Here is a 16,451-nt window from a genome sequence, read left to right as displayed (position 1 = left end):
TAACTGCGACGGCCCTCATCATCCTTCCTTCACGACAACTCACAACACTTCGTCCTCCGTCAGTCCGTCCTCCCTCCTTGGTATTTTCTCTATCTATTCTCATATTTGAGATTAGGAATATGGTTGAGCTCCACTGGTTGTTCATTCTCTTTTACTTGCGCTATATATATATATGTGATTAACACTGTCTAATTGAGTCCTTAACTCCCGTCCTGCAGATGGATTCCTTGCCGGTGTCTAATTTAGAAACAGAGGAAACACAAGTTCTACTTAGTTCATCACCCACTTGTATCCTCTGCACTAAATATACAAAATCTCTACACCTTTGGATTCACTCACATGGTTTACTTGATGAACCACTAGATTGAGGTACCATAACTTTCAAAGTCTTGTTTTTTCTTTTTTTAACTCTCCTTGTTTGGTTACCATACACTTCAATATGATTCCAGAACTAATTCATTTGTTCTTATATATTTGAAGATGTAATAAAATTACAATCTAGTGGAACTGTTTGAAAAAGATAACCATGATGAAGGAGTTAAAATAAATGGATGTTACAAGCATCTTTGGTCATCATTACAGCAGTCCAAATTGAGGAAGAAAATATTGCGATGCTTAAAATATTAGGGAAAAATCCTTATTGATAGTGTCAATGCAGATGCTAAAAATACTTGGTGAAATTGCAAGGATGTGCGTTTCTGGGTCATCTGTGCATATGCACTTTGCATATATACATGTACATCTTATGCATACTATTCTAAAGCTGATTGCTCTTTTGGGTTACCGACTTCACCGAAACATATGTATTCTGCAATATAATTACCTACATTAACTATGCAAAATGGTTATTATCGTATATTATTGGAAAATGTCAAAGGCACATTGACATGTGGGAAGGTAAAACACTTGGCGACAAATTTTAGGTTTGGGACACCACCAATTTGGCATGCTCATTTAGACGATGAGGCAATCTTGAAAGATATAGAGTTTTATGAAGCACTTGAAACAGGTATGAATATTTACTTTTCATTACTTTGTTTTTGTTTTTTCTCTTGTTTTGTTGCATACTTTCTTATTTTCAAATGAGTTCTTGATTTTTATATGTTCTAGAAAAAAGAAATGGTGGCACATCTAGCATTGGGGATTCATAAGCTATTCAGTCCTAACTTATCACCTTTTACTAGCAAGGTTCTAAAAAACGCTAGGTGCTAGTTCTAAAAAACGTTAGGCGCTAGTAAGGCGGTGGGCTAGTGCCTAGCGCCTAGGCGGCTAGTGCCTAGCGCCTAGGCGGCTAGTGCCTAGCGCCTAGGCGGCTAGGCAGGGTCTAGGCGGGCTCCTAGACGGCCTAGGCGAATTTAGGTAAATTTCTTGTATATCTTGTAAATAAGTGCATATTGACACTTACAAAAAATTATACTTGTATGAAATCCATGGATAAGATAATAAAAGAATGATAAAATGCAAAAAGAGTATCCAATAAGTCAAAAATTTAAAAACATATTAAGCATATATGCCATATAACCATAGTGAGGAGTATTATAGGATGACACATGTACAACAAGCTCACAATTTAAAACCACATATTCAGCGGATTTAAGTAAATTTATTATATATCGTATAAATAAGTGTTTGTTCATATCTAAAATATACATAATTTTATTTAGAATTATAAGATAATCAAATTTAAACATTAAATAATATGTTCTTTTTTTAAGCGAGAGCTTGAGCATTTTAAGCACATAATAAAAATACATATGGTGTGGTCTTAAAAAAAAAATAATAAAACATTACAACAAAAAAATAAAAAAAAGAATGAAAAGTAATAACGGGATTAAAAGTGGAAAAAGAAAAGGGTATAAAAAATAGTAAGAAAAAATGATGGGGACCATTCAAAGAAAACGTGCAGGCTGCAATAGATGTTTTTCCTAGATAAATGATGGTGGGACCATCTTAATTGAATCATGCAAATTGAATAATGATCCATGTTTACAACTAGACAAAAATTGAAATAATATTAAAAACAAAATAAATATGTTATAGTCGTAATAAACAAATTAGCCTTATGCTTCCCAAGATAAAAAACAAATAAACAAATTAAACAACACAGAAAACAAGGAGAAAAAATAGATAAACTAATTAACTAGCACATGAACCAAGGAGAAAGAAAATAAAGCAAAACATCATCTTCATCTTCCTCGAGCTGAGTTGCACGGTGACTCTGCAACAATTTTTTCCAGATTCCGACGTGCTCTACGTACGCCCGCGTAGCCTCTGCCCTACACCGCCCAGACCGGCATAACTCCACCTAGTCCCGCCTAATCCCGCCCAGGCGTTTGCCTAATATATTTTTGATTTTATGCCCGATTAGAAGCTAATCGCAGCGGCAACCGAACACCTAGCTCCTAGGCGGCCACCTAGACCGACTTTTAGAACATTGTTTACTAGTGATGGTATGTATGTAACTTTAATTTTTTAGCACATTCCTTATTAAATTGATTTTTGAGATATATAAGTTTGAATTCAACGAATAAGATATATAATTAACTGATACATGAAGGAGATCATATGGGATGAGATAGTTAAATTGTTCGAGTGAGAGGTTTTTGGGGCATCCAGCTTGTAGCTTTGGAGAATAGGTTTAGCATTGGAGCTCAGCTGGGTTTTCTCCTTAATCTTTCACTTTTACATGATATGATTATACAGAAAAAGTGGGTATATTTGTCAGCAAATTATGTTTAATTGTTAAACTTGTAGTTTGCTACTTCAAACTTTTAAAACTGGGGAAGCCCATGCTTCCTCTCTGAAATAAGTTGTTTGATTCTGCTTGCTCTTTGAAATAAGTTGTTTGATTGTGTACAGGAGTTGCTGCTTGCTCTCCTGCTTGCTCTCTGAAATAAACCTGCACTTTGCTTCTTCATTTTTTTGTTTGTTGACTGACTGACCAATGCATATTTCTTTTAGTTGTCTCTTTTTGTTGACTTGGTGCCACTACCAAAGACATTTGCATTAAACAAGATGTGTGGTATGCAACTTTATATAATCCGTTTTAAAAGATGTATTTGAATGCATGATGATTTGATGTTCAAATAATTCAGTATTTGGAACCGTAAACCGGCTAAAACCGAATCGGAACCGGTGTATACCGAACCATACGGTTCTACTAATAAATTTAAACGGAACCGCACCGAACCGAACCGTTGATATTTTCCTGTTCCGGTTCCGATTTAGGAATGGAACAACACCGAACTGCACCATGCCCACCCCTAGATTTGAGGTTGTGGGTTATCGCCATAGCAGAGAAAGATGCGATCTTTGATGTGGGTTTGTGAGGAATTTGAGGGTGGAAGTGGAAAATACGGTTGAGATTAATTGGTGGATTCAAATTTTGATGGGTTCGTGCAGTTGTCCTGGACTTGTGGTTGGAAGGGAGAGATAAGGCACCAAAGCCATGTGAATAGAGGAAAGTATTGAACCACACAACCTCAAAACCCCATTTAGAAAGGGTATCCATATTTTTTCGTTTTAGAATTTCTTTTATTCTCATTCTTTATGTTTTTTTAGTAAAATCGGCTTACATATTGTCTATTTCTTTCACAACTCAATTTAAGTCTAGGGTTCCTGTTACCTTTCTCATGCCAAAACCTATTATTATTATTATTATTATTATTATTTAAACTCTTTGCTTGTCATTTTACAAATAGACAAACTTGTAATTAAAATTTTCATTAAAAAGTGAGTAAAGAGATAAGACATTGACATGAAAATAATAATACTCTTACATGAGGGACATTGGGTCAATGATTAAATGAGGGACGCTGCTTGGGAGCAATGACTCTTTCAACTACCAAGACAATTTGACATTTACCAAAATAGGGTAATGCTAGGGAGACTAAATTTGTGGGTAAAATTTGCAAACTAAATGATGTGTCACCGACAAGAATGAGCACGTTTATCAACGCTTAATTCATAATTCAATCATCAATTTATGTGCCATTTGATTTAAAAAAATTTATCTACAAATTTAACCTTCCTAGTATTCCCCACCAAAATATCTTACTAAAACTATAAAATGAAAAATTTATGTGCACATGTCATAAAATAGAAATGATTTTCATCTTGAAAATGATGTCAAATACGCCAAAGAAAACTTAAAAACATCAAGGCAGGGGTGAAGCTAGAGAGGTGAACTCCACACTCGAGTTCAACGTGTTCCGGTCACCAAAACTCGCATGCAAGACCACCTCAGCGATCCCCACAACACCCAGAAAAAGGATAACGTGGCTTAAGACCACGATTTGGTTGAGATTGGTTCTCGGTGGAAATAAGAGGAAGAGAGAGTTGCAGAGGGAGTCGAGCAAGAAAATGGGGAATGAGAGAGAGTGAGACCGAGAGTTAGTCGAACCCACTCTGAAATTTTCCCCCATGGAAAATTATCATTTTGCGCTTCTTAAAAATAACAACTCAACCGTGGTAACTTGGAATTCGATTATGCTTTCACCCACACTCGTGAGTACGAAAACTAATTTAGTAAAATAAGAAGACATGAGAAATTGAATTTAAACTCAGAGCTCCATATTTATTCAAGACCCCCTCACTAGGGGCATTATGGACATTTCACAATAAAATACATTAATTTTAGGTACGGACTATAACAGCCACTTTGTACTATAGTCTAGTGACATTCCTTTTTACTTGTAAATGAGAGATCTTAGATTCGATTCTCGCTAAAAACGAATTTGAACGACATTGTTGCTAGCCCGTTATGAGGCTAAACCCATCCTCCCTCCCCCTAATTAATGTAGATAATATCGTTTGTTCAAAAAAAAAAACAAAAAAGATCTAGCTGTCTAAATTGTTTTTTGGACCGTTTACCCTTTAAAATTCTGCCCCTCTTATCAACAATTCTTGACTTCGCCAATGAGTGGGAACCTCGAATCTGGGTGAGAGGGTCAGGGTGCTTGAGTTCCACTATAACACTAGCCCTCCTTGAATTCATCTTATGTCAGTTCAGACTTTTTGTAGAATAACATGCACGTACTTTTGGTCAGTGAGTTTTGTTTCGATTTTAATTTTTGTCGCGGTAGTTTTTTTTTTTTCAATTTGGTCATCGTACAATATTTTGTTTGGGAAGCAAGTTGAATTGCTAACTTCCATGTATATCTACGCACTCCAAGTACGTAATAGACGAAAGTCAGCAAATGGACACACCAAAAGGAATATGGTTTAAAGTGAAAAACAGGGTCATTGCTTTTGTTCTTAAAAAAAAAAATATAGCATTAGACTATCACCAAGTGTCTTTTTAGCGTAGTGATGTTTGAGACAGACAAAAGTCATAAAGCATAATTAAGTTAGCACATAATCTCATTAGGGACGCAGACATGGCAATATGCTTAACCCTCGAAGTCTCCAAACAATAAAAACAGTTTGACAGTTTAGATCAGTAGAAACCAACAGCAGCAAGCTTCATTAATTAAGTCCTAAATGATCTTGATGACGACCTCATTCCTTCTCCCTACAAATCAAAAGAATTATTCTAACGTTGGCTGTCCCGTCAAGGTTTTACCGAGGCCAAGCCGCCCCTGTGCGCCCTATCATCTTTATACCAATTCTTATAATATCGTATTTTTATCAAGTTACACGCTTCACTTTGGATTCTGACCAGAAGCATATCATCTTCTCTTTTGATTCAATGTTATTCCTTCACATAACCTGGAAAATGGCATATACGATAAGAAATCGGAAAACCTATTGACGGTCTTTTCAGTCCTTAATTACATCCAGTTTTAAGTTCTTTTTATTCTTTAATTTTCTGCCCAAAGAATATGCCAAAGTGTCAACATAAATATCATGCTATTTAAAGCAAGAAAACGTTGTGCATGCTGGAAACCCTAAACCATGCATCAAGTTATTTATTAGACTAAATTCAATAATCCACATTGACAGTTTATCACCAAAACAACGATCCTGTCAACCGTCTATTTTTATGTCTAAAACTTTGAACGTACCTCCAGATTTTGTGGGTGTGCATGTAAATAATGAGAAGACCACCACAATTTTCGGTGCTAAAACAACGCCAGGACGTCGTCTTTCTCCCACCATTCAATCACATGTCAACACCATATAACAGCTTCCCTCCACCACTCTACCCCTCATCTTTATAAACAGCCTTGGGCCAAGCCAAGATAGCACACTTCAGCCATGGCTCCACCTCTCCTCTCGTCTACGGTCACAGGTTGCTGCTTTCTTCTCCTCTCCTTCCTCATCTCTTCGTTTCCCGCTCTCTCCTTTGCCCTAACCGATGATGAAGCTGCTCACATAGCCCACCGCCAGCTCATTTCTCTCCCGGAGAATGGCGACCTCCCTGACAACTACGAGGTTCAAGTCGACGTCAAACTAAAGTTTGAAAACGACAGGCTCAAGAGGGCTTATGTCGCTCTCCAGGCACAGAAGAGCGCTATTTTTTCCGACCCTTTTAAATTCACTGCCAACTGGGAAGGGGAGAATGTGTGCGCCTACAAAGGGGTGTTCTGCGCTCCAGCACTCGATGACTCGAGCTTGAATGTGGTGGCCGGCATAGACCTTAACCATGCAGACATTGCAGGACATCTCGTTGTCGAAATGGGGCTCCTTACCGACCTTGCACTCTTCCACATCAACTCCAATAGGTTCTGTGGCATCATCCCAGAGAGCTTCAGGAGGCTGACGCTCATGTATGAGTTCGACATCAGCAACAACCGATTCGTTGGTCGTTTTCCTGGAGTCGTCCTCCACTGGCCTAATTGCAAGTACCTTGACCTCAGGTTCAATGGCTTCGAAGGCGAGCTTCCTCCAGAGCTTTTCTTCAAGGAGTTTGATGCCATTTTCTTGAACCACAACCGATTCACGTCGGTGATTCCAGAGACGATTGGAAACTCCAAGGTTTCTGTTGTGTCATTTGCATTTAACAACTTCAGTGGTTGCATTCCGCACAGCGTTGGAAACATGCACAACGTGAATGAGCTAATCTTCATGAACAACCAGCTTGGTGGGTGCTTCCCTCCTGAGATTGGAAACCTAGGAAACTTGCAGGTTTTTGATGTGTGCTACAATGGATTTATAGGTTCTTTGCCAAAGAGCTTTGTCGGGCTGCAGAGCATTGAGGAATTGGATATTGGGTACAACAGGTTGACAGGGTTTGTGACTGATAAGATTTGCACGTTGCCTAAGTTGGCAAATTTCACATTTGCTTACAACTATTTTAGTGGGGAGGCTCAAAACTGTATGCCAAATCCTAAATCGAAAATAGTGTTGGATGACTCAGGCAATTGTATGCCAGGAAGGCCTAAGCAAAAGAACACAAAGACATGTTTCCCTGTGGTAACTAAGCCTGTGGATTGTAGCAAGAATTGTGGTGGTTCTTCTACACCAGAGAAACCTAAGACACCAAAGCCTCCAACGCCAAAGGTTAGTCCACCACCGACGCCAAAGGCAGAGCCGCCACCCACACCGAAGGTCGAGCCCCCACCATCAACACCGAAGACTAAGCCGCCACCTTCCACACCAAAGGCCGAGCCACCACCCACTCCTAATGTTGAGCTACCACCAACTCCAAAGGCAGAGCCACCATCCATGCCAAAGGTTGAGCCACCACCCACTCCAAAGGCAAAGCCACCTCCCACCCCTAAGGTTGAGCCACCACCCACCCTTAAGGTTGAGCCACCACCTACACCAAAGGTTGAACCACCTCCCACGCCAAAGGCCGAGGCACCAAAGGTCCAACCACCACCCACCCCTAAGGCTGAGCCACCACCCACCCCTAAGGTTGAGCCACCACCTACACCAAAGGCAGAACCACCTCCCATGGCAAAGGTCGAACCACCACCCACCCCTAAGGCCGAGCCACCACCCACCCCTAAGGCCGAGCCACCACCCGAGCCAAAGGCTGAGGTACCAAAGGTCCAACCACCACCCATCCCTAAGGCTGAGCCACCACCCACCCCTAAGGCTGAGCCACCACCCACACCAAAGGTTGAACCACCAATGACGCCAAAGGCTGAGCCACCTCCTACGCCAAAGGCTGAGCCACCACCTGAGCCAAAAGCCGAGCCACCTCTTACACCTAAAGCTGAGCTACCTCCTGCACCTAAAGTTGAGCCACCTCCCGCACCTAAAGCGGAGCCACCTCCAACAGCTAAGTCGGAACCTCCTCAAACACCAAAAGTTGAGCCACCGCCAATGCCAAAGGTTGAGCCACCCCAAACACCAGAGGCTGAGCCACCCCAAACACCTGAGATTGTGCCACCCCAAGCACCTGAGGTTGAGCCACCTCCTGCACCAAAGGTTAGGCCACCTCCAACACCAAAGGTTGAGCAACCACCAACTCCTAAGGCTGAGCTACCTCCAACACCAGAGGTGGAACCTCCTAAAGCACCAGAGGTTGAGCCACCAATACTCGCACCTGCACCAAGCCCGATTGGCCGTAGCCCTAAAGGTCCTCCATTGTATCCAGTTCAACCACCAGCAACGCCAGAGCCTGTACAATCTCCTCCATCACCATCTCCAACACCAGAACCATCTCCAGAGCCTGTGCAGTCACCACCACCAGTCCAGTCACCACCGCCACCTGTCCAATCCCCTCCACCACCAATTGAGTCTCCACCACCGCCTGTCCAGTCTCCATCACCACCACCAATTCAATCCCCACCACCGCCTGTCGAATCTCCCCCACCACCAGTGGAATCCCCCCCACCACCAGTTGAATCCCCACCACCGCCGATCGAATCCCCACCACCCCCAGTCGAATCCCCGCCACCGCCGATTGAATCCCCACCGCCGCCAGTTGAATCCCCACCGCCGCCGGTTGAATCCCCACCACCACCAGTCGAATCTCCCCCGCCGCCGATCCAATCCCCACCACCGCCGGTCCAATCCCCACCACCGCCAGTTGAATCCCCACCACCACCAGTTGAATCCCCACCACCACCAGTTGAATCCCCACCACCGCCAATCGAATCACCTCCTCCCCCAGCTCCAACTCCATCTCCTCCTTTGCCTCCTCCTGTGGAGTCTCCACCACCAACCCAACCAGACTTTGTGCTACCACCAAACATTGGAGCACTATACTCATCGCCACCACCACCAATGTTCCCAGGCTATTGAGTAGTAGTTTATCATTTCACATGTTTGCCTCATTTTGTATTTTCTTCTCTAGTTACAAAACACCATCTACACGTTCACTTGTAACTTGAGAATCTTACCAAATACAGTGAGATTTACAATTTCAATACCTTCCTTGCAACTTGATTGGTTCTCTCTTTTTTCTAATGTAACTTTATACTTAATATGTGTTAACTCATCGAGGATTTATTGCTAAAGAAATAAAATAGAAAAATGAGAAAAAATGATTGAAAGTTGTGGCTGATCATGAACAAAATTAATGTTTGCATTGTCAGTAAAGGCTTGTTTGGGAAGTTTGTATATATGCAAGTCAGTTTTGCTTATAAGTTCTTTCATTTACTAAGCACATCATCATTTATTTTTGAAATTCAAGTGCTTTATGAAAATTCACTTCCTTAGAAAGCACATATGGTTTTACAAAATTTCACTTAAAATTGCAAAATTCAAACAATATGTTTAACTATATTTTTCAAAACATTATCAAACATGCTTTTAGTTATTTGAATAGAAATGTCACACCTTTACAAACATTAAAATTGTTGATCTAAACGAGACATGAAATTGCTTATGATTCTATTTAAAATTTGGGTTTTGGGGAAGGGGGGTGTTGCTGTTGTGGGATGAAGAGCAAGAGTAAAGTGGGATTTCAAGGAAAATAGATCGATCCGTTAAACATAGTGTAAGGGTGGAGGTAGAAAGGAGATGAAAATGTAAGCAAATTGAAGTACAAGTTCGACATTTTTACAAGTTGAAAATATTATATTCATAAAATGCTAAAAAAACACAATAGGAGTTGTAGAAGTATCAATACAATCAATTTCCCATACACTTACCCCTAAAACTGAGGATCTGGGCAAACATAGAAAAGAGGTACAAATGTGTATAGGGATAGGCACAATTCAGTTTTATCGGCTTTACTCCAACTCACAATCAAAATTGGTTCAAATTTGACAAAAATAGGTAGGAAAACAACTGTATGGTCCAGTGGTTTAGGCCTAAACCTAATTACCTTTTCTTTTACATTTCTTTCAACTTCCTCAGTCCAATTACAACAACAAAAAAGTGTATATAATTTACTACACATTTCCAACATGTCATCAAACTTCATTGCCAATTCATTTAGTTATGGATTTCACATTTCCAACATGTCATCAAACTTCACTGCCAATTCATTTAGTTATGGATTTCTATGAGAAGTGGACATTTACCTTTCTTTCTATCTGACCATCTAACATCTGAGTATTGGGATCAAGGCAACATCTTTCAAATTTATTAAAGTAGTTTAATAATTAATATAATTATGATTTAAAGATCAGTAACTTCATAGTTTTGTTAAACTTCAAATTCAACATTTTTCTCTCGTTATTAGTCAATAAGAAGACTATGTGGCCTCGTTTGGCACCTTGGACTGTACTGACTATTTTAGTTGTATAGGTGTTTGGACCCAATTAACAATTTTGGGATGAGAGCGGTTATGGGCTCGGCCCACAGGAAAAGCCAATGGTGCCTTGGGATATTCCCAAGGAAAGCCTAGCCCAATGAGGATAGGACGTGTCCTACCAGGAGTTGTTCTGTCTTACCAGGAGTTGTTCTCATCAAACTTGGATAGGATTTTGGCCAAGTCTTGATACTATAAGGAGTCTTCAGATATCAGTGATGCCTTGAATCAAGGAGCATATGTTGAGGATCAAGGATTAAAACTTGATGATAATAAGGCTGGATTCAAAGTCCTAAATATACTAAGATTGGCCAAAGCCCATTCAGAATGGATGAAGGAGAAATTGAAGAATTATAATCCGAGTAGGATTCTACTTCAGCTATGTGGGGAATTATTACTATAAATAGAGAAGGGAATGAATCATTCAAAGCTCATTCTAACACACAAACAAATATGCCCTGCATAAACCCTCTATCTACACGAAACCTTCTCATTCTTGAGAAAACATTCACCTTTCTAACTTCATCAAGCACACCTTTAGTTAGTCTTAACAATACTATGGTTAACAACCGACGACACCTTTAGTTAGTCTTAACAATACTGGAGCTGTAGAATCTGGCGACTGAGGAGCATCTTCAGTTAGTCTTAATAGCACTGCTTCGAGATTGACTGATTATTTATCCAAGTCTCGGCCAATAGGGAGTTTTTGAGTCCTTATGGGAAATGTCACTTCATTAGCCTTCTCGACGAAGTGAGGTGTTATCAGGTTACATCGCTCAACACATCAAAAGCTGAGTTTATTTTATGAGTGGATATTCATAAGTACATTTCAGAGTTCGGCATTCTGATGACCGAACCACATTTACAATCAAGACACTTATCTCTTTTCAGTATTTATGTCCATACAATTTGATAGCGATTCAGTGCACTTATATTTGCACAAATATAGTCACAGTGGTCGAGCCCGGTGCTGACGATTCTTAAACTTCAAAGAAACTAGCAGCCTTATCTTCAAGCTCTAGAACCTAGAGGTTGAGATGAATTACTTCCTTGGCCGCGATCATAAGACAAAAATCAGCAGCACGTTCGACACCACCATCACCACATTCATTCACTTACCGATCGAGCTCGGTCGTCAAGTTGGCACGCCCCGCGTTCAATCGAAGGACATAGTTAACTCATTAGCTATTCAGCCTACACACCACGTAGGCTTGGTAGGTTTTAGGGTCAACATTTTGGCATGCCCAGTGGGACGTTCATCCAAAATCTATGAATAAACTAAGATTGTGAAGGTGAGTCTCTGAAAAAATCCAGAACCTTTGTTCTGATGCATTTCCATTCCATTTCGGTTTGTGTAATTCTAGGATTTTACTTGGTTAAAATTGTGAAATTGGACTTTAGATATATAAGTGCAAAACTTGTGCGGGGTTGTGATAAATTCTGTTGTAGTTTTGTAGATTTGTAACAGGTAGACATAGAAGTGTAATTTGATGAGGGAATGAATAGAAACAAATGAAAATGTGGTGGAAATAGAGGATGTAGATACAGGGGCTTAATCTGGTGCAGGGAAGGTTGAATAGTTTTTCTAACGATTGACGATAAGTTGAAACAGAACTTAAAAATGGAGTTTGAGCAGTTGGATAAAGAGTATGCTTTTTACAACAATTATGCACTTACAGTGGGGTTTGGGATTCGAGAGCATAGTAGTAAAAAGTCAAGTGATGGTGAATGTTGGTTAAGGAAATAATTTGTTTAATGCAAACAAGGCAAGGAGATGGTGGATGCTAATCCCAGACCTAAAAAGAAAGGTAAGATGGGATATGCTAGAACTAAGTGTAAGGCAAAACTTGCGCTGAATGAAGGAATTGGTTGTGAAACATTTGTTGTAACAGTTTTCAATGAAGGACATAACTACCCTATGTCAACTGCATCATACTTATTTAGATGACATTGTCGAGTTTAAGAGTCAAAGAAGATTATGATTGAACAATGTGTGTAGGCCAATATTTTAATAAGTAAACATGTGGATTTACTAGAGGTGCAAAGTGGAGGAATTAAAAATATTAGTTGTACCTCCAAGGGTATGTATAACGCCGAACATCAATTGCAAGCTCATCAAATCGGGCATGATGCGGAAATGTTGAAAGAGCATTTTAAGATGAGCAAGAGAAAAAGATTCATTTCATTTCAAGATGGAGATTGACAAAGGTGGAACATTAGGGAATTTCTTTTGGGCGGATGCTAAGTCACAACATGCTTACGACCATTTTGGTGATGTGATTATGCTTGACACTACTTTCAATACCAATGTATATGGGATAATGTTTCCTTATTTGTTAGAATTTAATAACCACGGTCAAACCACTGTATTGGGTTGTGCATTCATAAAAAATGAAAAAATCAAGAGCTTTGAGTGGTTGTTTGAAGAAATACTTAAAACAATGCCGGGTGAGCCGCCAAAAGTCATAATTATGAATCAAGATGAAGCCATAGCAAAGGTTATTGGCAGCAAAGTACCAACCACCTTTCATTAGTACTGCATATGACACATGATTAACAAGTTCAATGGTTGGGTTTTCAAGGATTTGCATGATTACATATGGGATATCGAAAGCAAAGAAGAATGTGAGGTAAGGTGGAAGGTGTTGACAGAAGAACATGAGTTGGTTGATAAAACGTGGCTTAAGGACATTTATGAGTTGCATGCAAATTGGGTTCCGGCATTTTGCAGGCACGCTTTTTTAGCTAGAATGTCAAGTAGTCAAAGTGCTGAGAGTTGTCATTCCTTTTTTAAGCAATATGTGCATAAAAAGCACTATTTGATTGAATTCATAATTAGATTTAATCAAGTCCTTAGACAACAACGTCAAAAAGAGGTGGTTGGTGACCATAATGATGAAAATCGTACCCCTCTATTGCAGATTTCGCACCCTAGTGCAAGCTCAAATGGCCAAATGGTACACACGATTTATGTTTGAAAAGTTTCAAGTGAAGGAATTGAAGAGTTTGACTTGTTTCTTAAGGAAGCAGTTTAGGGATGGGAATGAGGTACTGTATGAAGTACATGAGAGAGTTGCGGGGGTGACAAAGATGAAGACTTTATTGTACACATCAAAATTTTGGTGAAATAAATGATGACCAATGTATTAAAATTTCAACGTTCACGTGTCACGTAAATTTTACACGTAGCATGTGACTCAACGAAAAAAAAAAAAAAAATCAAAACAATCATCAAATAGGACACGTGTCAACACCTGGCATAAATGAATTATTTCATCAGAATATTATATTCAAAATTAGGCCTTGAAAAATTCTATAAATACAAGGCCATTTCATCCATTTCAAAAGACCAATTCACATATACATTTCTCTACTTCCGAATTGGAAGAGAATTCCCCAAATCCTTGAAGCTATGAAACTCTAAAGCTTTCAAGCATCCAACCTCCCAAATTCCCAAGAATCCCCGAAGGATCAAGAAAGCTCTCTTCGTTCTTCATCAAATCCTTGAAGAAATTCACACAACTATTCATCAAGATCAAGCCTCAAAGGCACTTGAAGAACATCCTCGTTCATCAAGATCAAGCCCAAAGGCCCTTGAAGATTCGTACATCGTTCATCAAGATCAAGCCCCAAAGGCCCTTGAAGATCTGTTCATCCTCGTTCATCAAGATCAAGCCCAAATGCCCTTGAAGATCCGTACATCGTTCATCAAGATCAAGCCTAAAGGCCCTTGAAGATCTGTACATCGTTAATCAAGATCAAGCCCCAAAGGCCCTTGAAGATCCATTCATCCTCGTTCATCAAGATCAAGCCCAACAACCCTTGAAGAAATCCACACAACTGTTCATCAAGATGAAGCCCCGAAGGCCCTTGAAGATCCATTCATGCTCGTTCATCAAGATCAAGCCCAATGGCCCCTTGAAGGAATCCACACAATTGTTCATCAAGATCAAGCCCTGAAGGCCCTGGAAGATCCTTTCATCCTCCTTTATCCTAAGATCAAGCCTCGACGACCCTTTGGATCAACAGCCCATCCATAAATCTACACCTTACGAAGATAAAATCAAAGGATCAAATTGTAAAATAGATTGTAGCCCCAAAATTAATACAAAATATTATTTTGTACACATGTTCTTGTGTCATTCGTTGCAAGAGTATTCATGTTTACAAATTTGGCATGCCCAGTAGGACCATCTTTACCTCTCATCTCTTTCTTCAAATTTGCAAAAAAAAGGCACAAATGGCATAAATGAAGGTTTAAGCTGTTCCCACAACCAACGCGAAGAATAAGAGCATCCTTGATGTAAGTTGTGGCATTTCGGCCATCACAACTCTTAGCAAGGCAAAAGCTCTTTCTACAACATCTTTTACCCCTGCATCAACTCTGTCGGAGGAACAAGAGCACCCGAGGCACGAGCCTGTGATTACCCTAGCCTCGCTAAGGGCACTAAGGGAAGAAAGCCTGAGGAAGTACTCCGAGTCCCTGCTTTCCGATACAGTAGCACAGCTATGCAAGTCATGACCATCGGAGCGACTTCAATCGAGGAGCAGCTGGCTCAAATGAATGAAGCGATCCCAAAACTCACACGGACTATGGAGGAGAAAGACTTGCAAATCGCCACACTCGTTAACCAACTAGAGGTGCAGCACAACATGAAAGTCGACCCAAAGGTTGATCTACTAAAAAGAAAAGCCGACGAAGAAGAGAAGCTGCTGGTGAAGAAAGTCGAAGAGAAGTTGGAGCTAGACCAAGCAACGGTGTTCATGGGATCTTTCTCTGTTCAGTAGCTGTAGCAGATAATCACCAACACCATTAAGGCGCAATACGAATGGAGCTCGCATACCTTCGTGTTGTACTCAAAGCCCTACTCCAAGAAGATTGACGCCTTCAAGATGTCGAGGGGTTATCAACCACCAAAGTTCATATAATTTGATGGAAAGGAAAACCCAAAGCAGCATGTTGCCCATTTCGTCAAAACATGCAACCACGTAGGGACGGAAGAAAACTACCTCGCGAAGCAGTTTGTCCGCTCTCTGAAGGGGAATGCATTCGACTGGTACACAGACCTAGAGCCTGAATCCATCAACAACTAGGAGCAATTGGAGCGTGATTTCTTGAACCGTTTATATAGCACTCACCGCACTGTAAGCATGCTAGAGCTGACAAGTACGAAGCAATGGAAGGACGAGCGAGTCGTTAACTACATCAACCGGTGGTGCACTTTAAGCCTCGACTGCAAAGACAGACTCTTAGAGATCTCCTCAATCGAGATGTGCGTCCAAGGCATACAATGGGGATTACACTATATCCTTTAAGGCATCAAACCACGGACCTTCGAGGAATTAGCCACCCACGCCCACGATATACAGTTGAGCATCGCCCATCATGGAAAAAAAAAAAGCCAATCACCGACTTCAAGAAGGACAAGGTGTTTGCTCCCAAAGTGGAAAATCACGGGAAGAAACCGCTAATGAAGTTTTTACCATCAACACTACCCCTACCAAGACCTTATCCGCATCTGTCAAAATCTCCTCCAAGAACAAAGCAAAGGAGATAAAGAGAGTTAAGCCTTCTTACACCCAAGATAGGTACAAAAACATCTTGAGGGAACTGGAGCAAAAGACATACTCTTTTCCGGACTCTGACATGGACGCAATGCTAGACGACCTATTAAAGAAAAAGGTGATCGAGCTGCCTGAATGCAAGTGTCTAGAAGAGATGAATCGCATTAACGATACAGGTACTGTAGGTACCGTCGTATCGTAAGTCATCCTGTTGGCAAGTGCTTCATCCTCAAGGAACTCATCATGAAGCTGGCACAACAAGGGAAAATCGAACTCGACCTAGAATACACGG

The 16,451-nt window shown here is 40.5% G+C and overlaps 1 protein-coding gene across 1 annotated transcript; it reads left to right on the top strand.

Annotated features, from left to right (window-relative positions):
• Positions 1-6,157: 6,157 nt before the first annotated feature.
• LOC137726338 (uncharacterized) lies at positions 6,158-9,263 on the top strand. Its single transcript, XM_068465253.2, has one exon. The coding sequence runs from the start codon at positions 6,199-6,201 to the stop codon at positions 9,136-9,138; it is 2,940 nt and encodes a 979-aa protein (XP_068321354.2). The 5' UTR covers positions 6,158-6,198; the 3' UTR covers positions 9,139-9,263.
• Positions 9,264-16,451: the final 7,188 nt, after the last annotated feature.

Source organism: Pyrus communis, chromosome 5, assembly GCF_041283825.1.
Source record: "Pyrus communis isolate YQ-2024b chromosome 5, ASM4128382v1, whole genome shotgun sequence".
NCBI classification, from domain to species: Eukaryota; Viridiplantae; Streptophyta; class Magnoliopsida; order Rosales; family Rosaceae; genus Pyrus; species Pyrus communis.
Note: the sequence above shows the minus strand (reverse complement) of the source record. Positions and strands in the feature narration are given on the sequence as shown.

Bases quoted from the DNA above. Each gene is read 5' to 3' on its own strand.
- LOC137726338 (XM_068465253.2), top strand. From the start codon at position 6,199: ATGGCTCCACCTCTCCTCTCGTCTACGGTCACAGGTTGCTGCTTTCTT.